This window comes from Lissotriton helveticus, chromosome 6, assembly GCF_964261635.1.
Source record: "Lissotriton helveticus chromosome 6, aLisHel1.1, whole genome shotgun sequence".
Lineage (NCBI taxonomy): Eukaryota > Metazoa > Chordata > Amphibia > Caudata > Salamandridae > Lissotriton > Lissotriton helveticus.
Genome location: NC_136067.1, coordinates 1,930,042,536 through 1,930,066,163, shown reverse-complemented (window position 1 = coordinate 1,930,066,163; position 23,628 = coordinate 1,930,042,536). Strand labels below are relative to the sequence as shown.

At 44.8% G+C, this 23,628-nt stretch overlaps 1 protein-coding gene across 1 annotated transcript in view; it reads right to left on the bottom strand.

Annotated features, from left to right (window-relative positions):
* Positions 1 to 3,304: 3,304 nt before the first annotated feature.
* PNOC (prepronociceptin) overlaps positions 3,305 to 23,628 on the bottom strand; it is a 135,368-nt gene continuing 115,044 nt past the window's right edge. The window contains exon 2 of the mRNA XM_078647133.1: positions 3,305 to 4,032. Within this exon, the coding sequence (XP_078503259.1) occupies positions 3,445 to 4,032 (588 nt within the window). The 3' untranslated portion in view covers positions 3,305 to 3,444. The remainder of the gene's footprint in view (positions 4,033 to 23,628) is intronic.

Here is a 23,628-nt window from a genome sequence, read left to right as displayed (position 1 = left end):
AAAGCTTAGCAGTTTCTTCCTATTTGCGGACTGTGCAGGCGCAGGCCCAGCTGAATGACCCTGAGGAGCTCTCTCACTGTTGATCTTGATTTGGATGTTGTCCAATAATTGCCAACATTAATCTGAAGCCTATCAACCTCTCTTTCCTTCAAGACCAATTACGCGCTAATGCTCCAAATAAGACCTCAGATTTGTAATGTCTTTCTGGAAGGCTTTAAATACACTCTAGACTTGAGTTAGGGTTGGGTGTTATGGAAAATACAGTGATTTGTGGAGGCGCTGGTAATCCTTCTGTAGGAGGATCATCCGTCTGTAGTGAAATCTCTGGTGTGATTACTTCCACCACAGAGACAGCATAGCAGAGCAGGGGGGATAGCATAACACGCATATTTTTGCCTTTCTCAATAAACTGAAGGATTTTCTGTTACAACTCAAAACGAATAAGGATTGTAAAATGTCAATTCTCTAAACGAAAAAAATCACACATAGACAGAAAAAATTCTGATAGCAAAAACAGAGACAAAGTTCAGTGAGCCTCTCTCCCCAAAAGCTCAAACTTAGCACTGAGAAATCTGAGGGCCGTGCAAAGCATGCTCTTGAATGTGGAGTGTTCTAAGAGAGCAAGCTCTGGTTTTAAAGGGACTCGTGCCATTTTTGAGGACCTCAATGGCTAATAGTTGAATAAGCAAAATAAAGTTTACATTATTTAGTATGTTGTTTGAAATAGTATTAAAGGGATCATTCCAAAAGAAAGTATTATTCTTAATGTTCTGAGTAATGATAATCTTGCTGCGACAGACAGGTTCCCAGTTTGTTAAGATTCAAAGACATTGTTGTAAAGTTGTGCATTTTAACTGAACTTAAAGTTCCTCATCTTTGGCTTATAACAAATTTCGAATTCCTTTTTGTACTAAAGTAGTTAATATAATTTTGATGAAATTTTGCTAGAATACTTTCCCACTGGTGCTATATTGCCCTATGATTCAAGCATAAAAACAGATAACAGAAATTTGTGGACATAACACAAAAAAAACATAAGGACCAAACATTGCATGAACAACATTAAAATGAGATCTCAGATAGTAAGTCACAAGCTGTAGGAAAACAGTTCCTAAAGTGGTGACCAGCTATTGCAAGCGATGCAAAGCTGCCCAAGCTAAAAAGATTACAATGGCAGAAAAATTTATGTTCTCCATAGATGGTTAATATGTCTTTTACTATAATACCCATTTTGTCCGCCCAACAAAAGGTTCCTTTTTTCAACTGGAAACCCACCTCTTCATCAATATATAAAAGTAAAGATGGTGAACGGTCACGTTAGATCATCCTTTCTCTGGGCTTCTGCCAAGCTAACTTGTAGAAATCCAAGTATCAAAAAATAATGACTACATCAGTGGGATGATTGGAGACAATAGGGTAGAATACCACTTAAGTGTTATTTCCTTTTGGAAAGGGACTTTTTTATAGCCTTATAGCTCGCCGTAGCGGGCTATACTGGCTAATAAATGCCCGCTCCAGCATTATAGGGAGCAGGACTTTAATAGCCGGTATAGCCCAGTTACGAAGGGCTATAAGGCTATTAGAACATTCTGCCACTAGAGGGCAGAATGTTCTAACAAATAAAACAAAGGCTTCAGGGAGCGTGAGGGGTTTGAAATCCCTCAGGCTCCCTGAAGCCTTTGTTCACAGACACAGCTAGGAACAAAGAAACATGTGGAATGTTGGAGCTCCAGGCTTAAAACTGCCATTATAAGCCCGGAGCTACTCCATAGTTTTCAATGGAGCTCCCAACATTCCAATGTTCTAATAGTGGCTAACACCCTCGGCACTGGGCGTTAATACCCTACTAATTGCCACCCTTGCGCTTATGAATACAAGCTAAAGGGAAACGTCAATAATGGGAAGAAGGGCAAGAAAGGGCTGTTAACGCCTGACAGCATGTGGGCAATGGGTTATTATGAACAGTACCCCAATCTCACCCAACACAGGCAATAAAACAGTCTGCTTTCTATCTTTGCCACTGAAAAAGAATGCAGAAAAAGAACAGTATAGGGTGTCAATATTCTAAGTATTCTGAATGGCCGAGCCAATCTCAGCCGTCGATAAAGGTTTATTTCCATATTCTCATAATATTAACAGTGGTTTACCCTCTCTGCCGAGGGCGTTAACCTTTATTAATAGGCTACCCCACAATTACAGGCCAAAGCCAAAAGCAAAGGCACATAATATGGGTTAGAAAAATGACTAGTTGGTAATGCCTAAGAACATGTGAGTAATAACACTATTAGCACATTTTCCCCTATTTTCACCCAACACCACAGTAAATGGTGGTGCCTGGAGTAGAGAACTACTAAATTAACCCCTACGTTCTTTGAATGAAGCGTGATTATATAGTGCTTTAAATGTCTGTGCCATTGTAATAATCGATGTACTATTTTTCTGTGAAATGTAAAACAATACTTAACATTAGGAGAAGTTACAGGCTCAGTCCTTTGTATCTGAGAAATGCCTGTGACTGAGGCTTGTATACCCCTGAGACAATTGCTGGTAGACAGTAAAACAAAATGCTTAGATTGCAATAATTCAAAGGAAGGACATCTACAAAACTCCCCTATTCACTTCAAGTGCAAGACTTTGAAATTTACCAAGGAAGGTGAGATGCAAAGGAAAAGGTGAACGCTTCAGCATGGATTTTAAGTAATCCTTCATGTTAAAGCAGTAGTTTTTTTCTCACATCAAATACACAATGTACCTTTCTGATAGTTGACTGCCATTAACCCGTAAATGATTAGGCAGATGTGCTTTGTTGCCACTAAAGTCATGGTAAATGTCTTAAGTTGATTTTTCACTGATTGGCATGCCCATCGCATCCAATAGAGAAACACTCTCAAAGTTCCAATATATGTTTCCCACCCACACCTGTGGTAGTTTCTGGTGGCAGATATACCCTCAGAGTCGAAGTGTGTGTGTGGTGTCAGATTTACTAAACTATGCTACAGGCAATTTATGGTGCACCATTTATGATTTTAGAAAATGGGATTTTTGACACCTGCATAATTGAACAAAACGTTTGATGAATTTGTGTCTTGGGTGAAAAAGCACAACTCCATACTTAAGTGGATGTGGCTGATGAAAGAAGGAGAAAAATTGATAAATTAAATTTTATACTTTCAAACCCGGTCTCAGAAATTCAATGAGATGAATCTACTTTTGACACCTTCCCAGCATAATTTGCACTCACATTGTAGTTATCTTTTTCTGAGCTGTTTTATCTAATTTAAAGAAAGAAGACATTTATGCAGTGTACATGTGGAGAAATATCTATTCATGCTTTGTAGCGCCTTTGGGTACAGTGGTTTCTAAATGCACTCCTTGGGTGAGGTTGACCTTTTGCCATGGTAAGTTCTAGATACATTTATGAAATGACACTTTGAAACAGGGTCTTTAAATTTCATTCTGTTCATTAAGATCAGAGGATAAGCTGTCATATTCACTGGAGCGCGTGGACATGCCGAGGTACTGCTTGAGAAACTGGCTGAACCTCTTCTGGTTGTTCCATTTTCTGGCAGATTTTCTGACACCGATGAAGCCTCCGTATCTCTTCTGCATGCCCCGCGCAGGCTCCATGAACTTCCGGTAGCTGTACTTGCCCTTTAAAAAGCCGCCATACCTCTTGGAAATCTCTTTCGGCTCCCCCTCCGGGTCGCCGAAATTGTCAACCTCCTTAGTCAGCCCCAGGGGAGTCTCACGGCTTTCAAGGCCGCCATCTTTTTCTTCCCGCTCGTGGATCACGCCACTGATTTTGGACACGCGTTTCTCCCCCTCAATCTTGCTTAGGCCAATAACTTTAGTGAGGTCATCCAGGTGCTTCAGGCTGCCCGCAAAAAGGTTGTCACGCATCGCTAAGGGCTGGTATGCTTCTTCCTCCATGCTGTCGGCATTGACTGGGAGCGAGGCCCGCCCCAAAGCGTTCATGCACACTTCCCAAATGCCGCTTGGATAAGTCTTGCCTTCACATTCCACAATGCACAGCTGAAGAGAAAGAAAACCGTTGTTAGCAGTTTGCACACAGCGCCATAAATTTAACTTCTGTACATACTAGTATGATATTGAGGCATGGGCGTCCGCAGAACTTTTTTCGGTGGGGGGGTAGGGGGGGGGGCAATAACTTTAACCTCATCCATCCTCTGACCCTTTTTGAAAATCTCAAAGGGCAGAGGCATATTTATTAAATGGCAAGTGAATTATCTGGGGGGGGGGGCAAGAGTCATCCCTTGACCCCCCTATGCGGACACCCATGCATTGAGGTAAGACTTCAAATTTCTTCATTCACAGGTCAAATGCAAACTAGCGCCACCCTGTACCTGTAAGCCCGCTGCATTCTGAATCTTGCACTGCTTACATTGCAGAGAAACATTTTCAGAGTCTATGGGAAGGTCAATTTATATGTTAATACAGTAACATAGTTGCAGTCTCTTTATAAGCAGATATGGCCTTTCCAAGCATGGTGGGAGAGGTTTATGCTAGGAGTGTGGCAAAGTTCTGCAAAGGTTCAAAGTTTTTAACTTCATGAAGTTGCCAGGCTTGTGAAGTCTGGAAAATTAAAGGCTTGATTTAGGGATTGGTGGACGGGTTACTCCATCACAAACATGACATATATCTTGCCCTCCTTATCTGCCAAACTCTAAATCAAGCCCTCTGTCTGGGAATATTTTTCACCCATTACATTATTTTACAACCTCAACTTGATCAAATTCATGAAGTTGCAAAATTCACAATCTTTGTAAAATTTCGCCTAAAACGAGAATCACCCTAAAAACATTTGCAGCTTTTTCATCTATCCCCCAAAAAATGATGTGAATTTTTAAGTTACTTTTTTTATTGCAATAACTACAACTTCATGAAGTTGTGAAATTTGTCACTTTCATAAAAACTTTGCCTATTAGTGAGATTTTCGGCAAAAGAACGTTTTTCTGTTCTTTTTTCCTGCAAAAACAGATGCACAGTGCAGGATTTTTTCAATAATTGTTTACTTTACGAACTTAAATAAGTTGGCAAAATTAATTAAAAAAATTCATAAAGTGAAGTTTAACTTTGCATAATCCTATTATTTGGCCTTCAGTGTGCATAGAGTGAATCAACGTGATTAAGGATTTGCATGTCCAAACTGTAGCTTCGGTGCGAAGTTAAAGACAGGGTCTATTTAAAGGCCCATTAAAGGCAAGAGTACTCTTGAGGCCCGATGTAGGACGGCAAATACCGGTCGGTAACGGCCGATTTCGGCCGTTACCGACCGGTATTTGGTCTTTGACATGTAGGGGGCCTTATATTTACAGAATCGGTATATTTACTGATTCAGTAAATTTACCGATTCTGTAAAATACCGAATCGGTAAATTTACCGAATCGGTAAATACAGATGTAGGTGGCACTTGAAACAGTGCCACAGGCCCTTACCGAATCGTTATTTACCACCAAATACTATTTGGTGGTAAATACCGAATACCTGTGTACATGCACATCTGTGCATGTACACCTGTGCCATGTGGCACACATACATTCCCTAAGGGCATGTATGTGGGTCACATGGCACACAAGCCAGAAACAGGGGTGCAACAGGGTGTCAAAGTGACACCCTGTCCCCCTTGGCAATTCGGTAATTTTACGGATTCGGTAATTACCGAATCGGTATTTGCCATTGATTCCTATGGGCTTCAAGGCCCATAGGAATCAATGACAAATACGGATTCGGTAATTACCGAATCGGTAAATACCAAATCCTACCGATTCGGTATTTTTTACCGAATAATTACCTACATTAGATTTACCGAATCATGAATACCGAATCGGTAAAATTCGGTATTTATGAATCGGTAAATCTAATTTACCTACATCTGGCCCTTAATTCTTTCCAGATTCTTTTTTGATTGGGGTCTTTTGTTATAGACCGAATGAAAACCAGGCTTTCTTTTGTGTTTCTCAGCCTCCCTACTGACTTCCTTTGCTAGGTCTCTTCATCTTGGGATCTCCTGATGCTCCTTTGATTTTATAATTAGGGCAGATACCCTGTGCCTGGTTTTGCTAATGCATAGGTTCTAAACTCTACTTTTCCATTTTCACCACTAATCTCTCATTTTTCCTGGAGTGTTTATTTTCCCTAGCTTGTCATTTATTTAGCATCCATCTGGATTCAAGTGTCCCATCCCACTGCACTTCACTGCTGGTGCCTCGCCTGATGCCTGAGGTATTCACCATGTCCTGGGTGAGCTAGAAGGGTTTAGGAGCATAGAGAGGAGAAAGAGCATTGGAGACACTGGATGCCACCTGGTCCCTGGTACCATGTGAGGAAGCAGGTCTTCTAGAGCATGGGAGGCCATGGACCTCAGTGACATATGAGGAAGAGGAGCTCTGGTTAGCTGGAACAACAAACTATTGCTGTTCTGTTGGTCCATGGACTGTTTCCTTTCAGTCTACAGAAGATTACGAGCCTCTATTGACTACTAATCATTCCTTTACATAATGGGACAACCACTTTGAGGAAGGGCCTTCCTGGTAAGAGACTACACTTGGGTGGGGTGAATGCAGACATCTTATCTCTCCTGCTCCACTTTTAGGGGACCATTAGGATGTAGGGTGGATCGCCACCGCCCGCATGGCGGTGGCGATCCGCCCTACATTCTTTCCCGCCTGCCACCCATTTACCCCCGCCATATTAGTATGGCGGGGGTACGGTGGCGGACGGGAAGACCGTCCGCCGCTTTTCCGCCTGGTTGACAAGTCGACAGAGCAGAAAAGGGTTTAATATGGCGGCGATGTCTGCTAGACACCGCCATCCATATTCTGCTTTCGGGGGCCCATTGCGGGCCCCCAGGGTATTGGGGGGGTGGGTGCGGGGTGGACATGGGGGGTACCTATGGTACACCCCTGCATTGTCATGGACATGGTAGCAGGCACCGCGCGGTGCCTGTCACCTTGTGCATGACAATACACGCAGTGCATTCCCAGCATTGTGGCGGGCGGTGCTGTGATCACCGCCCGCCACAATGCTGGGAATGGAGGATGCCACCACCACGGTGAGGGTCACATCCTAATCGCTGGTGCGGGACCGCCGCACCACTGGTGGCCAGTCCCAGTACCGCTAGGGTGGCGGGCGGACCCAAGTCCGTCCGCCATCCTAATGGGCCCCTTAGTGTTAATCATTTGAAGACGTCATGTGTTGTCCTGATCCTCTTGACAACATCTAGGCTACTAACCCCCTGCTACTATGTCCCCAATAATCTTGGGGGCATATTCTGGGATAAGAACAATAGTTACTTACCTGTAATCTGTGGTTCTCCAGTATTGGTGTCTTTCATAGATTCACATGCCTGAATCATTCCCCGTCGTCGGAGTAGGAGTCCCACGGTATATAAAAAAGCAGTAATATGCCATTTGTACATAGCAAATAACAGTTATAATAAACCAGGAAGTAAAGTAGCCTCAGCTACCAAGGAAAAAACTTCCACATTAGTGACCATCCAAGTCATTATGTTAGACCAAACTGCAGCCAATCAGGCCACAGCTCCCACCAAGGTATTCTCCCCAGAGCCCCAGTCTGTCAGATTTTTGTAGCACTGGAGTGTACCAGAGTATATCTATATATATAAATCTTAACAGTCTGGGTGAGACTCTGAGGGGAGGTGGGTGGGTGCATGTGAATCTATGAAAGACACCAATACTGGAGAACCACAGATTACAGGTAAGTAACTATTGTTCTTCTCCAGTATTAGGGGTGTCTTTCATAGATTCACATGCCTGAATCCGAGTAGTTAGCAGTAATACAATATGTCGCTCTTAGACGCCAAAAGAACAGTTTTCATGCATGAAAATAAAGCAATGCAACAACATATGAAAGCCTCAAAAGAGCAAAAGGAGGAGGGAGAGAACATCAGAGGCTCACCTTATTGAAAAAGATTACGCAGGACTGCTCTCCCCACCGAGGCATCGGTATCACTTGAAGAATCCAGACAGTAATGCCTCGTGAATGTGTGTCTGCTGGACCATGTTGCAGCTCTGCAAATGTGCAGGAGAGGCACACCAGCAAACAAAGCAGTTGAAGAGGAGACTGCTCTCGTAGAATGCGCTCTAGGTAAGGTCTGTAAGGGTTTACCTGCTTGTTGATGGCAGAGCCCTATCGTGGATGAGACCCACCTGGCGATAGTCTGTTTTGTCACTGCACAGCCTTGTCTTGGTCTGCCATGCGCTACAAATAGCTGATCCGTCTTTCTGATGGCAGCTGTTCTTGAAAGATAAAACTTAAGGCATCTCTTAATGTCTAATGTGTGTAAAGTTCGCTCCGCTGGTGACTGCGGATTGGGAAAGAATGTCTTAAGTATCACTGGCTCATTTAAATGAAAATCCGATGGCACCTTGGGCATGTACTTCGGGTTGGTGCGTAGAATCACAGAGTCATTCGTGAATTGCTAGAATGGTGGCTTAGACGTGAACGCTTGCATGTCACTCACCCTTCTGGCTGATGTTAACGCCAGCAGTAATGCAACCTTCCAAGTGATGAACTTGAGATCAACTTTATGGATTGGCTCAAAGGGATGGCGCATAAGCTGAGCCAGTACTATATTCAAATGCCAGGATGGAGGTGGTCGACGTATTGGTGGAAACATACGAAATAAACCTTTAAAGAATTGCTGGATTATTCTTGAGGAGTATAGAGAATTCGTACCATCCTGACGGTATCGTGATATAGCCGCTAAAAACACTTTAAGTGTTGAGTGCGCCAAACCTGATTTAGCCAACTGCAAAAAGAAAGGTAAGATCTTTTCCGGTTCCGCATTCATGGGATGTAAATTCATAGTTTGGCACCAAACGCAAAAACGCTTCCACTTGAGTTTGTAAGTTTTGTTCGTTGAAGGCGCTCTAGCATTGGCTAGGACTTCTTGACAGTCATGTGGAATGTTCAAGTGTGCAAACTCATGGTGTTGAGGAGCCAAGCCGATAATTTCAGAGATTGAGGGTCCGGATGATACACCCTGCCTTCTTGAATTGTCAGAAGATTCGGAATTTGAGGCAGTTGGACTGGTTCGCGCTCTGACAGAAGAAGAAGCTGTGTGAACCAATACTGACGTGGCCACCGTGGAGCAATTAGAATTATTCGACACGGTTGTCTCCTCATTTTCTTGATGACTTTGGGAATTAACGGAATTGGCGGGAAGGCGTAGGCAAAGATCCGTTCCCAATTCATTGACAGAGCATCCCCGCAAGATTCTCTGTGGGGAATCCAGCTCGCAAAGTGAGTACATTTCTTGTTCTGATATGTTGCGAAAAGATCCAGATCGGGGAGACCCCATCTCTGGAAGATCCGATCCAGCACTGGCGGATGCAGTTCCCATTCGTGAGTGCTGTTCTTGGATCTGCTCAGTGAATCTGCCAGCACATTGGCTACTCCTGGAACATGCTCCGCTGACAAGTTGATGTCGTGAGCCAGAGCCCAATTCCAGATCTCTTGAGCCTGTTGAGACAATCGGGCTGATCTTGTGCCCCCCTGCTTGTTCAGGTAATGCATGCTTGTTGTGTTGTCTGTTCGAATTAACACTGTCGAGCCTTGTAGAATTGCCTGAAAGGATTTTAAGGCGAGGAAAATGGCCCTTAATTCCAACAGATTGATGTGCCATTTCTTTTGTTGACTGTCCCATTTGCCACTGATCGTCATCCCTTGAAGGTGAGCGCCCCAACCTTCTAGCGAGGCATCTGTGGTCACTATGAATCTGGGGACTTCTGCGAGGAAAGCACAACCCACTTGCAGGTGGTGTTTCTGACTCCACCATAGGATTGTATTCTTCATTCGAGGTGTTACTGTGATGATATCCTCGAAGGAACCTGATACCTGCACCCATTGGCGACTGAGTTCCTCTTGTAAGGGTCTCATCTTCAGACGACAGTTTGGAGTGAGAAGGATGCACGATGAGATCATCCCTAGGAAAGATTTGAATTTCCGAACAGAAACGCACTCTTTTCTGAGGAGCGTAGTTGCCATTGTTCGGATCTTCTCCTGTCTTTCGCTTGAAATGAAGACCTGAGCGAGCTTGGAATCCAGCGTTGCTCCTAGGAAAGACTTCCTTTGTGACGGTATCAGATCTGATTTCTCGAAGTTCACTGAAAAACCCAGGCTTTGAAGCAGGCAAAGACATTTCTGGATTTGTTCACTTGTTGTGTCGTAGGAATTGGCCTTGATAAGGCAATCGTCCAGATATGGGTATATCTGAATACCCTGCAATCGTAAGTGGGCCGCTACAGGTGCCAACATTTTTGTGAATACCCTCGGGGCTGAACGTAGTCCAAAAGGAAGCACCTTGAATTGGAAATCCCTGCCAGCCACTCTGAACCTTAGGAACTTCCTGTGTCTGGGGAAAATAGGTACGTGGAAGTAGGCATCCTGAAGGTCGAGTGTTGCCAAGTGGTCCCCTTCTGCCAAAAACTGGAGGATCTCTTGGAGAGTTAACATTCTGAACGTTAATTTTTTGATGTATTTGTTGAGGGCACGCAAATCGAGGATTGGGCGCCATTCCCCTGATTTTTTGCGTATCAAGAAAAAACGAGAGTAAAAGCCTGTTCCTCTCTGGTGTTGAGGTACTCTCTCGATTGCCCCCTTCCGAATCATTGTATTGATTTGGATGAATAGCTCCTTGAGATGTGCTGGGGGCGGCCCTTTTGGTGGTGAATTTGGAGGGGTCTTTACAAATTCTAATATGTGGCCCTTGGACACCACATCCAGCACCCATTTGTCTGTAGTAATCTTTGACCATTTTGAGCAATGTAGGGATATTCTTCCTCCAATTCGTTTTTGGCTGGGACACAATGGCGGCAGGAAGTGATTCTCACTTTTTGTTGGTGTTGTCTCTACCCCGATATGTGGATTTCCCTCGGGGCTGTGAATAAGTATTTCTTCTTTGGCCATAAGGTTGTTGTTTATATGGCTGGTACCTCTGGGTGTTTTGGGTGTTTGTATAGGAACGCTGTTGGTAATATCCTCCTCTATTTGAGAAGCTTCCTCTTGCTCTAGCGCCACGAAAGGAAGATTTGCGATACTGCAGAGTACCCAAAGATCGTGCAGTTTCGGTATCCTTTTTGATAGCCTGTAAAGCCTCATCCACATGCGAGCCGAATAGGTACTCGCCATCATAAGCCATGTTTAACACCTTGGCTTGTACCTCCTGCCTAAAGGTTGTAGATTTCAGCCATCCCTCTCTTCGAAGGACTGCGGCTCCTGCCAACTGTCTGAATCCTGTAGCTGCTACATCCACTGCAGCATCAATGATCTCCGACGAAGCACACTCTCCTTCTTGCAGAATTTTAATAGCCTCAGACCGGTCCGGTTCAGGCAGTTTCTTAATGTAAGGCGATATGTCAGACCACATTTGCCTATCATACCTGCCAAGAATTGCCATAGAATTAGCAACCCTCACTGTGGTCGCTGCAATCGTTGATACCTTTTTTCCAATGGTATCGAGTCGTCTCCCGTCTTTATCCGTTGGTGTGGAGATTTGAGACGACGGGTTCTTTGCTCTCTTTTGAGCTGCCTGCGCAATGACTGACTCCGTCTTGGCCTGGCCAATCAGGCAAGCGGGTGAAGAAGCTGGTGCTCTGTACTTTTTATCCACTCGAGGTAATACTGCAGGTAAAGAATTTGGTGTGGCCATGATTTTTAGACCTTCTTTCCAAATAAAGTCTATAATAGGAATAGACCAACTTTGTCTCTGAGACAAATTCTTAAAGTCGTACAGGAAACATTCGTCCTGTTTAGTCTCCATGGTAATGAGAAATCTCTAGGTTGCATTGTCCATAATCCTGTGGAAATTCGCAATATCCACCGGTGGTGATTCAGCCTTTGGTTGTTCATCTGGAGAAGGTGAGTCAGCCTGATAATCTTCATACTCCGACGAATCCGATTCATCTAATTCACCTTCTTCCTGAGCCTCTTCCTCAGTAATCTCATCCTCGCTTGGTTATAGGGCACCGGTATGGATAGGTTATGCCCCGTTTCTTCCGGTATAGTAGGCATTGAATTCGGGGTCACTCTGGGCTGTGGGGAAGAGATTTGTGATTCGCCAGACTCTGAGGGCGGAAAACGGCGATAGTAATCGTCCAACATGGACATTAAATTTCTGAAAAGTTCCATAGGCATTTGCGTCCCTGGTGTTGGTGTAGTATCCAACCTGGGCGGTTGTGTCACTTGCTCCTCCTCTTCCTGATCCTTGACTAGTATAAGCAAGTCAGATGGACTCTTGGCTGCTTCAAATAATTAATCACCAGAGTTTTCTTCCTCAGAATCCAAGAGCCTGTCTGGCATTATTAATGGCGACATACATGCAGACTGGGATGGGCGCTTTTGTAGTAGTGCCGCAGTGGTGGCTGGAGATGGCAGCGATATCACGTTGCTTTTTGCTGACCAGACTTGGATATCCGTGCAAGATGACAGCTTTGGTGTCATTGGATTCTCTTGTGCCACTGGGAAATCTTGTGGCTTAGATTTTGTTGTGAGCGATGCAGTCGCCGTCGTTGATCGCTCCGTCGACAACTGTGGTTGTTGAGACTTCGTCGACGAGACGTGTTTCGTCGTCGACGACGGAACTATTTTCTTTGTCGACGGGGCCGTCGACGGGGCCATCGACGGGGTCGTCGACGGGGTCTTCGTCGACGGGGTCGTCGACGGGGTCTTCTTCGTCGACGTCTGGATGGTCGACGGGGCCTTCCTCGTCGACGATGGGATGGTCGACGGCTGCTTCGTCGACGGTGACGTCGACGACGGCAAGGTCTTCTTCGTCGACGGTAAAGCTGTCGTCGACGGCAAGGGTTTTGTCGACGCTGATGAATGCTTCGTCGACGGTGGCTCGTCGACGGTTGGTGAGACCTTTTTCGTCGACGAGATGGGACGAATCTGGACATGAACAAAAGTTGGAGAGGACGCCGAGGACATCACCAAAGAGGTTTTTGGTGAGGAAAAAGTCATGGTAGAAGTCACTGGAGTGGCTGTCTGACAGGAAACCGGCAGAGAAGTTGCCGCCTTGGTAACTGGCCTCTGAGGTGACAATAAAGACACAGTCTTTTTAGATACTGGTGGCTTCACAGATTTTTCAGAGGATTTCTTCATTTTTGAGGTAGAAGGCTCATCAGCGTCAAGAGTGAGCTGGGTCTGCTTCGCCACCTTTGCCTTAGGGGTAGTCACCTTACCCTCAGCCATTCTTTTTCTAGAACCCATAGAAGACACATAGGCCAAACTTCCTACCTCAGAAAGTGGCAAATCCTTATCCTTATTCCGCTGTATCCACAGGAGCAGGCGACCCTCTCTGTCCCTGAGGGTTTTTGTAGGAAAAGTGCGACAAATCTTGCACTCCTTAGCCTGATGATCAGGATACAAGCAGTATATGCATAGAGTATGCGGATCCTCCTTGAACAGTCTTGCCTTGCCGCAAGATTCACAGGACCTGAAAAGGGACTTAGAAGTAGACATGTTTGAAAGTGAGAACTTTCAAGAGTAGAGAAAAAAACTGAGCAGAGCTCAGAGAGACTCCCTATCACACGACGTGCGGTAAAAAATCTGACAGACTGGGGCTCTGGGGAGAATACCTTGGTGGGAGCTGTGGCCTGATTGGCTGCAGTTTGGTCTAACATAATGACTTGGATGGTCACTAATGTGGAAGTTTTTTCCTTGGTAGCTGAGGCTACTTTACTTCCTGGTTTATTATAACTGTTATTTGCTATGTACAAATGGCATATTACTGCTTTTTTATATACCGTGGGACTCCTACTCCGACGACGGGGAATGATTCAGGCATGTGAATCTATGAAAGACACCCCTAATACTGGAGAATCTGTTGTTTTCGTCATCAGGTCCCTACCTGGCACAGACTATATCATTCTGTGGTTATATGTTTGAGACATGTTTTTACTGATGTTAATATATATATTATTTGTTAAATACCAGGACCTTTGTGACTATTTTTTTTGCACTCTGATTGCATTCAGTAGATGGCGTGATGCTAGTGCCAAATGTTACCCCCAAGCAATCTGTGGCATCCAGGCCAGCACAAATGATGTATTTGCCCACGTTCTGACCAAGGTGAATTCTTCGAGCCAGAAAGGCCCTAAATTCTCCTAGTGGTGCTGTCAAGATCTTCCTGGCACACATTTTTGAGGAAGAGAAAGACAGAAATAAATGTGACAAAGGGAGAAAAGGGGTGAGATAAAGGGGCAGGGAGTGTCGGTTAGTAGATTAACACCTTCACCGCGGGGCTAATTCCCCCGCGGCGCTGGGGGGAGAGGGGGCGCACGCAGCGCCACAGTGCTCGTGACGAGCTCGGCTCATCACGCTGCACGGTGGCGCTGTGCTCATGACGAGCTGAGCTGAGCTCGTCATGACCATGCCCGCTTAATGGAACGCTCAGCACAGCAGGGGAATTAGCCCCGCGTGTGAGCACTGTGCTTGTCATGGCGAAGGGGTTAAAGATGCATGAGGTGGATTCAAGACTATGCAGCCTTGGTATTTAGCACACTGACATTTAACAGTGCCAGCTTCGGACTTTGGAGCAAAACCTTGGGCCTTAGCACCTATTCTTTTACAAATCAAGTACTGCATGGCTTCAGAAGTACACTGCTAAAATTATAAACTAACTCACCCTTTGTGTAGAGCTGTATTTGGTTCCCAATCTAACTGCACAGAAACGGTGTCACACAGAGTTTAGGTCACCTGGCTGTATGCAGTAATGAATGACTACGTCTAGCAATGGACAACAGAAAGGTGGTGTCAGAGCCTCTTCTGCTTAGTATCCCCACACCTACACATCTCTCTACCTCTGATATAGTAAGGTAAGTAGCATTCTTTAAGAAGTAACTTAGTAGTTTGTACTACTTCATGTCTGGAAATGCCAGTGTGGGTGCAGTGACAAGAGCCAAGAAGGTGTTGAGTTTGGTGTGAAGGTCAAGCGTAAGTGTTTGTCTTTCCTCAGTGTCCACCCCTGAACAATACATACTCCCACAAAGAAAGAGGCACACTGACCTGTAATGAACCAACCAATGCACAATCAGACCCTTGTCTCAGAACAACAGGTATGGCTGGTGCTGAGTCTGCTCAATGCTAGACATAGTGCAAGCTTTACTGGTCTTGCAGAGACCCCAGGTTGGTAGTCAAGAATTGGGAGATTCCAGTTACACATCAAGCAGCAGATAGCATGCGACTGAGCATGCCCGAGCTGCACCTACCTGTCATAAACACCACCTTGATTACAGAATTTTGAGTTTTTGTTCGTGATATGCCAATCAACTGTAGCCTGACATGCGATTCACTTCACTAGCTCCGACTGGCACAAGTCTGTTGTGAAACTTTCCTGTAGCCTAGTGTTGTTGAGTCCATGAGTGCAGCCAACAATGTGCCAGATGTACGACTATCTGGACACACAAAATACTGGTCTTGAACTGCGACGAGTATGTTTTCAATCCATAAAGATTTTTAAAGAACCGACTTATGTTCTAATAGGTCGGATCTCAAAAATCTGAATCGTAGTGGGTCGGAATACAACCTACCTCAGGAATATTAATGAAGTAGGTCACAAATTGCGACTCACTATGATTGAATGCTGGGATCAGCAGACCACCATGTCTAATCGCATTTCAATAAAGTAAACCTTTTTTAGGTCAGAGCCTACCAGAGAACGAAGCTATGTGGTATGCGAAAGACATCTTGGGGAGTTTCAGAAAGTTGACCTGGGAATGCATTCTGCCCGTTGCTTGCCAATGGTTTTGTGATTTATAACTCACCTTTTCTTGCTTCCCATTTGCTGGCTTAGGCTCTAAAGGCTCACTTCCTCCCTCCCATGCTAAAACTTGATTTACCAATATTCTTCCAAGAGCTCCCTTTCTGTAAACAGGCCTGTAAATCGTGTTCTTATCTCATCACATTTGCTGTGCATTCAATGACAGAGATCAAATGTCAGGCTGTGTCTTCCAGAGAGCTTGTACCTTTAGCTGACTTCAAAATGAGAGTGTTTATAGGAAAGTCTCCGCATGGAGTCCACTGGTGCTCTCCTATGCTCCATTTACGAGGCTGTAACATAACCCTTAAATCGGACATCATGTAACAAGTGATGACAGATTTTTTTTTTTAGACACAGAGAGATAAGTTTGTTTCTTATTTTTTTGCTCTCTATGTGACTTCTGTCCTCCTGGATTTTTCACTTTATTATTTGTTGAATTACCCCATACAGACACGGTTTTTTAAGAGATCCACTTGAAACTGTTGCATGAAATGGCCTTCTGCTTTAAGTGGGAAAGTAATTTGTAAATCTAAGTGAGTTCATGTTTAATACTACCTTTTGAATGGAGCTAATACAAATATTATAGAAATCTATGTGCAACCTGCTTCAGGGATTCAAATCAAAACATGCTGACTCAGTAGTTCATGCTCATGAGGTTGATCAAATGGACATACTATTGAACTCGGCAGCAGTATCACATTTTATTTGCAGTGCCTCAATGCTGCAAGACCCCAGCAAGTTCTATGAACAAACAAAATATTCTTTTTAATATTACAACTAAAGCTTGATTAGGAGTGTAGCAGTCATGGTGCTTCCCCTTAATGATAGCAAATATGGGAGCGACTGGGCAACAAATACTGAAGTAAAAACGGACGAGTGGTTTCCCTGTAAGCTATCAATTGAGTTTTGGTGGGTACAAGTTAGCTTTTAGGAGCTCTATGCTGATTGCAGCGCACTTTATCCGCGGCGCGAATTCCGCCGTGGCGGTTTAAATGAGTGGGCGGGGCCACGTCGGCCAACGGACGTGCGCAGCACTACCGTGGTAGTGCTCGTGATGGCCATTGGCTGACGCGCGCAGCGAAGGGGAAAATGGAAAGCAGAACAGGCAGGATGACGATGGCATAAGGAAGACAAGGGTGCTTGGGAAGAAAAGACCAAGTGATAGAAAAAGTGATAGAAAAAGTGGTTATCTGATCACAAACAGGTTTGCACAAAGTAAAAGTGTTTCCATTAGCATTTCCATTAGCATTATTCTCAAATGTTATTTCAGAAATCTTTGAGCAGAGCGAGAAACAGATTACAGCAATGCCAGATGAAGCAAGCATGCAGCAGAAGCAAAACACTTCTCATGGCAAAGTTCAGAGAACACTCTGGCCCCCTAATTCCCCACTGCTGCTGCACAGGGTGCTATGCACCAAACAAAGACATCTCCCTCACTGAAGAAATTTGCACCACCACTCACATGGAATCAGGTGGAGAACCAACCTCCTCCAGAGTATCAACTTTAGTGAAAACAGACAGAAAGAGAAAGTCTAGAGCTGCAGACATGAACATAAGTGCATTCACCCTGAAGGAAATGGTCTCTCTTCTAAACATACAGAAACACTAAATTGCCTATCTATAACATGGCTGAAAGTAAAGAAAAAAAGCTGTATGCCACAGCCAGCGTTGACCACGTCATAGTGCTTTTTTTAATTTCACCCATGCTGCACTGCAGCCAGCGCTGCTATACAATATAGCTTTAAAAACACTGACAAAGCCAATAGCTCTAACATAGGTGAGACCTATTGGCTTTGCCAATGCTTGTTTTTAAATGCAGAATGCAGACATTTTTCTTAAAGAAAACCGGGCTGCTTTTTGAAAAGGAACGTTTTTTTCTTTTTTTTTCAGTTTGTTTGAGAGATTGCAGTAGTCCTGTGGACGACTGCCAACTTTCAAACTTTGTTTTAACATTCACAAAGGGGAGGGGTCCCAAGTGACCCCTTCCCTTTTGCGAACAGGTTACCATCCTATATTTGCCGGGTCAGTATCTTTTAAATGGATTGCAACCATTGTTTTGGCCCCAAACCATTGATACATAAGGATCAGAATCGCAATTTTTAAGGGACACCAACAACACGGCCCATACGGGAAACATCACTTACAACGCAACTTTTACCACGCAATCCTTTTACATTGCAGCTTTACAACGCAAACCATTACAACGCATTGCGCTGGGGGTCGCTCTAGGATAGGGACTATATTTAATTTACTATCCAACACCTTCCCTACTATCCACGGGGACTGGAGTTGGAATAGTAAATTAAATAATTCACTATCCAGCGCCCCAAAGCACTATGCGTTGTAATGGTATGCGTTGTAAAACTCGCGTTGTAAAAGCATGCGATGTAAAAGCATGCGTTGTAATATCGTACATCTGGCCCATACAATCAGTGATTCTTTATCCATTTCTAACCCCATTGTAGGAGATGTTAAAAAATTACCGACTTCTAAAATGGGTTTAGGACATTGCTAGAAAACAGTTTTTCGGCAGGAGACTCCGAATTGGGAATGGAGAATTTACAACCAAAAAAGTGCTTTGCATACCTGGTCTTCACAGGTCGCGACTCACAAGACATCACATTCCCCATGACAAAAAAAACAGGACAGGTGCGGGGATAACTGCAGCCTGACGGCCAGGCGCAGGGGGTTTCACCCTTCAGTACCTTTGCATGACCTTTGCACTTAGCTAGGTAATTGGAATCCAATGAGCCAATACAGCCTGTTCTCATCAGTAGCACACAGTGTTTTGGGATGTGTTGTTCATTATTATGCAGTAGTAGTGGTGTACGTATCATTAGTGTTGTAGCCCAAGCGCCCAGGTGTGCGAGGTGCTCTCAGCAACTAGTTATGGTTGTCTTTTACTAAACTACCTGAGTGGGGGGGGTGGGGTACCTGGTCCCATTTTCCTTACATATTTTGGGTCCCTTACTATGCCATTGAGCAGCCATAGTTGCTAGTGAGGTGAAATGTAACTTTCAAATTGAATTCTCTGCCTTCCTTAGTCCAGCCATGTTCGGTGACGGCCCTCTCAATGGGGCGTTACTGGCTAAGCCCTGGGCCACCGGATGGTCTTTGAGGCACGTGCTGGCACTTGCACTGGCGTAACAAAACTTGAGGGGGCCTCCCTGCCCGGTACGTTGAGGGGCCCCCTGCGGGCTCAATGAGGCGCTCTCTGGCCAGAGTGCTGTGCTGAAGGGGGCCCCCACACCGCGGGGGCTGCGGGGGCCTGTGTTATGCCCCTGGGCACATGTCTCAATCATTCAATCAAGGACTTGTAAAGCGCGGCAAATCACCCGTGAGGATCTCAAGGCGCTGGATCACAGTGGAAAAGTACTGCTTGGTAAGGGGCAGGGAGTCTTTGAGCAGTGACGCTCCGCTGTAGCTCCAAGTAATGGTCAGGGTGTAAACCAAAATGGCGGGCCGGCGGCTGCCGGCGCAGAGATCGATGCGTCTGCAAGTGCGGTGCAGGGAGGCGGGAGAACGCGGGTGACAGGACATCACTGGAGCCGTCTCACGTGTCACTGCTCTGCCTACAGGCCAGAGATAAGAAAACAGACCCGACGCATTGCCAATTCGGTGTCATTGCTTATCACAAACAACAAGGAGGATAAGAAGCCGATAGATGGGCTTGTGACACGTGAGGTACGAACACAAACAGCACATCGACATGGATACGGCGGGCACAACTCAGAGAATGAGCTGGACAGGGGCGCCTTGGCGCAGGCATCGCGGCCACATGTGCTTGGCTTACACCATAAACTGAATTGTTTCTTAGTCCTTTATTTTTATTTGTTTATTTTATGCAGTTTTATATACCGCCATGCAGTTTTATATAGCGCCCTGAAGGTATTGGAGCCCATTGCACAAGCACCTGTTGCATTACACAAGGTCACATTCATTGTTTCCAGGCATGAGGAGATTAAGTGATTTACCCAGAATCAGAGGATGCTGACCAGACATGGAGACTCGAACCCAGTTCACAAGTTACAAAGTCAGAAGCTCTGATCGTAACATCACATCCTTCACAGGGGACACATTGCAGAAAGTGTCCTGGGGGAGCAACTGGCGTGTGAGCCTGTTTTGTACTCCTTTGAGGCACTTTGGTATTACAGAATTGGCCGCAGATACTTGTGCAAGCGCACATGTAGCGCCAGCGCTATTGTGAGAGGGCGTGCCCTCATTTACATAGGCTACGCAAACAAATGATGGACAGAATGCTGAATAAATCATACATTCACCCCAAGTCAAGAGGTCTGGGTTAACTCCATCATTCTTTTGCTCACCATGCCACCCCAGTTTAGACCCAGCCATATGCAAATCAGTCTTGACCCTGTGCCTCGTGGGAGCAGTCCAGACCGAACTGCCAAGCCAGGTCCTCCCTGGACCGGAAACAAGCATCCTGGGACCGGTTTCTGTGTATTACACTTCATCCCCCAGGCTAGCTTGAATCCAGTGGCACAGTGAGCAAGGCACCCATGTCTGGACATACCCATCCCACTTAGGCTGAAAAGTGCTACGCAAACAAATGATGGACGGAATGCTGAATAAATCATACATTCACCCCCAGTCAAGAGATCTGGGTTAAATCCATTCTTCTTTTGCTCACCACGCCACCCCAGTTTAGACCCAGCCATATGCAAATTAGTCTTGACCCTGTGCCTCATGGGTCCAGACTGAACTGCCAAGCCAGGTGCTCTCTGGACTGGAAACAAGCATCCAATTGTTCTTTTTGTATTTGTCACCCCGAGCGGGACGGGTATGTCCAGACGTAGGTCCCATGCTCTCCATGCCACTGGAGTCAAACTATCCTGGCTGAGAGGGCTGAAAGGCCAAAAGCTGTCCTAGGATGCTTGTTTTCAGTCCAGGGAGGACCTGGCCTGGCAGTTTGGGCTGGACTGTTCCCAATGGTCACAGGGTCAAGACTGATTTGCATATGGCTGGGTCCATACTGGAATGGCATGGTGAGCAAAATAACAATGGATTTAGGCCTGTGATGTATTCCTATAGGTTCTGTATCGATCCCCCTATTCCTGACCCTATTCTGGTTAACAAACTAACAAGTTAACTAGCAGCCATCCCATGAGGCAGAAAACCCCCATGATGCAGGAAACGTTATCTGATAAAGCCACACTACGGCACAGGAACGTGTTATCTGATTAGGTCATAACGCTTGCCATCTAATTAGACAAGCGATATTCCTCCAGCCCCTGATAAGGCATACGGAGTTCTCAAAACAAATCAAACCTATGACAACCTGGGAAAAACCCTGCGGCTATTGTTTTGATTTCACCGAGAACTTCAGCAAAAGAATGTGCTAACGACCTGGTCGTATGACATCTTTATTGACGTATCTATGTCCATCCTTACGTCAATCTCGGCACCTTAAAGGTATAAATATTACCGATATTGCCCTATGCAAACACACGCGGTGGTGACGAGGACGGAGCAGCCAGACTTGCCGAAGCCCAGAGCAGAGCAGACCCCGCTGGCGCAGCCCCGCCTTCCTGACGCGCTGAGAACGAGCAGCTGCCTATTTCTCCTGCCGAGAAATCCAGCTCCGGCGCTTCCGGGTAGCCCTCGCAGGCAGCCTGGAATATCGAGACCAGAGACGAGAGATACCATCCCTCATCCATCCTAGATTCCAGGTACAGAACTGAATAACCCCTCGCAGAGAATTCTTTAGTCAGTCACTTGGCAAAACAAACTTAACTTAAACTGTAACTTTCTATTCCCGCCCACGTATTAGGCTTAGGTCAGGTACACGGGGTAGGCGTAGCTAGAAACACCAGTTGAGTACGATTAGTCAAATGTATATGTGTATGTAATATATTTTATTCATTTTAAACCATCTTATGGCTTAGAAACCATATCAATGTTTTTACAGTATTATTTTATACTTCTGCTTTTAATGTATGCACTTTACTTAACCATAAGTATTGCAATAATATCGATCCATTTCTCTTGTATGAGAAAAGAGACTGATCAATAAATAACATCTTTTATTGAACACGCCCGTCTCTTCCTTTTCTCTACAATCTGATGAGACTAAGAATGCACGTACTGACTGAGTAAAATAAATTGCCTTTTGTTCACACGACTCTAGAGATACACTCTTGATTAGGGGAGAGCAAAGTTGTCATGTTCTATGGTTGTCAGAAACTAAATCCCTTCTTGTCTATCCAGGGAGGTTCAACTCCTCCTTGCCTATTCGAGAAAGTTTCTAGTGAACTCTGAGCTAGCTGGCAAACCCAAAACTTTAAGTCTAATATCGACAGTAGTAGACCTAGTTAACGTCTGGTCTAGGCCTATACTATTGAAGGTATTATTCCAATGCGCAGAGCCTATTGGGATAATAGGAACTACACTACATGGCGCCCAACTCGTTTGGAAGGGCGATAAAACTAACGTAAGACATTTAGAGTAACTCAGTCGTGCTTTCTCACTCAGACCCCTTTTTCCCATAATACTCCAAAGACGTCTGGAGTGGGTTATATCCGCCAGACCTCGCAGGAGGGAACTCCTATGTATGGTTCTTGGTTTAGTCAACGTTGAAGGATACACTGTTCCAAAATATTGTGCATCTAATCTTTGTTTCCATAAGAAACCTGATCTGCAAACAAAAGAAATAACCTTCCTGTCGGTAAAATGGTAGACAGTGATGATGAAAGAGAGGCAGTTAGATTAGCAGCTGAAATAGTAGCAGCTGATACTGCACTGCAAGAAGCGGACCAGGATATAATACTCATCCTGGTCATCAAAAGGAAATCTATAACCTTAAAACTTATAGAAAATGGACTGACACCTAGAGGTGGCACAGTCATATTCGTAATTGAGGCACACGAATATCGGCAGACAGAGGTATACTATTCATGGATACATTTTCCAGCAGCAAATGCTGTAACAAAGTACTTCCACTATTACAAAATAGAGGAACCTCCTGAAATGTACACTCCTTTCGAGGAGGTGGAAGTACCACTTAAATTTCAAGAGCATTTGCTCTTATTTAATGGCACCCTAAAACATAATAATCACATCACCAGGCTCGGTCCCTTAGGTAGACCAGGAGCAACGTGGCCGGTCCTAGCCGGATACACACCACATCCAGACTTCGAAAGAATGTCTGCAGCAGATCTTTTAGTACAACTAAAACAATTAATAAAAATACATAGACAATTAGTCCAGTATGTGATGCGGACTTCAACAATTCAACCAGCAATTAAAATTCCACAGCTGACCCCTCACCAGGGGAACACAAATAAAATTACACCACAGAACATACAGTCCTGCCTAGGTAAAGTACCGGCTAAACGGGAACAAATACCATTCTGGCTAGCACAGAAAATCACCCAAATAGAGGCGGTGTTTCCAGACACCACCCCGTTAGAAAAACACAGGATTCTGACTATCTGTCTTCCAATGGGAATCGCACCACACATTGAGGACTGTGACACTTGGGGTACAGTCTTTGCTTCCATTTACACAAAAACGCACGGTGTTCCATCCATTTCGGTAATACCAGATGTGCTAAAACAAATTCAAGATGAATATGGTCCAGAACCCGCTTTAACTCTTGGTATGAAATTACTAAAAGACTTCAAGCAGGTCTCGGCTATATTATTAGCCAACATAAAGGGAGAAGCAGCAAACGTGGCGATCCGCCAGAGGTTAAAAGAGACAGATATAGCAGACCAACCAGCTGAAATTGCCAGAATCATAGAAAAATCCTATGAGGAACTAGGTAGAGATAGTTTAGGTGGAATACCAGTAAAACCACAACTGATTGA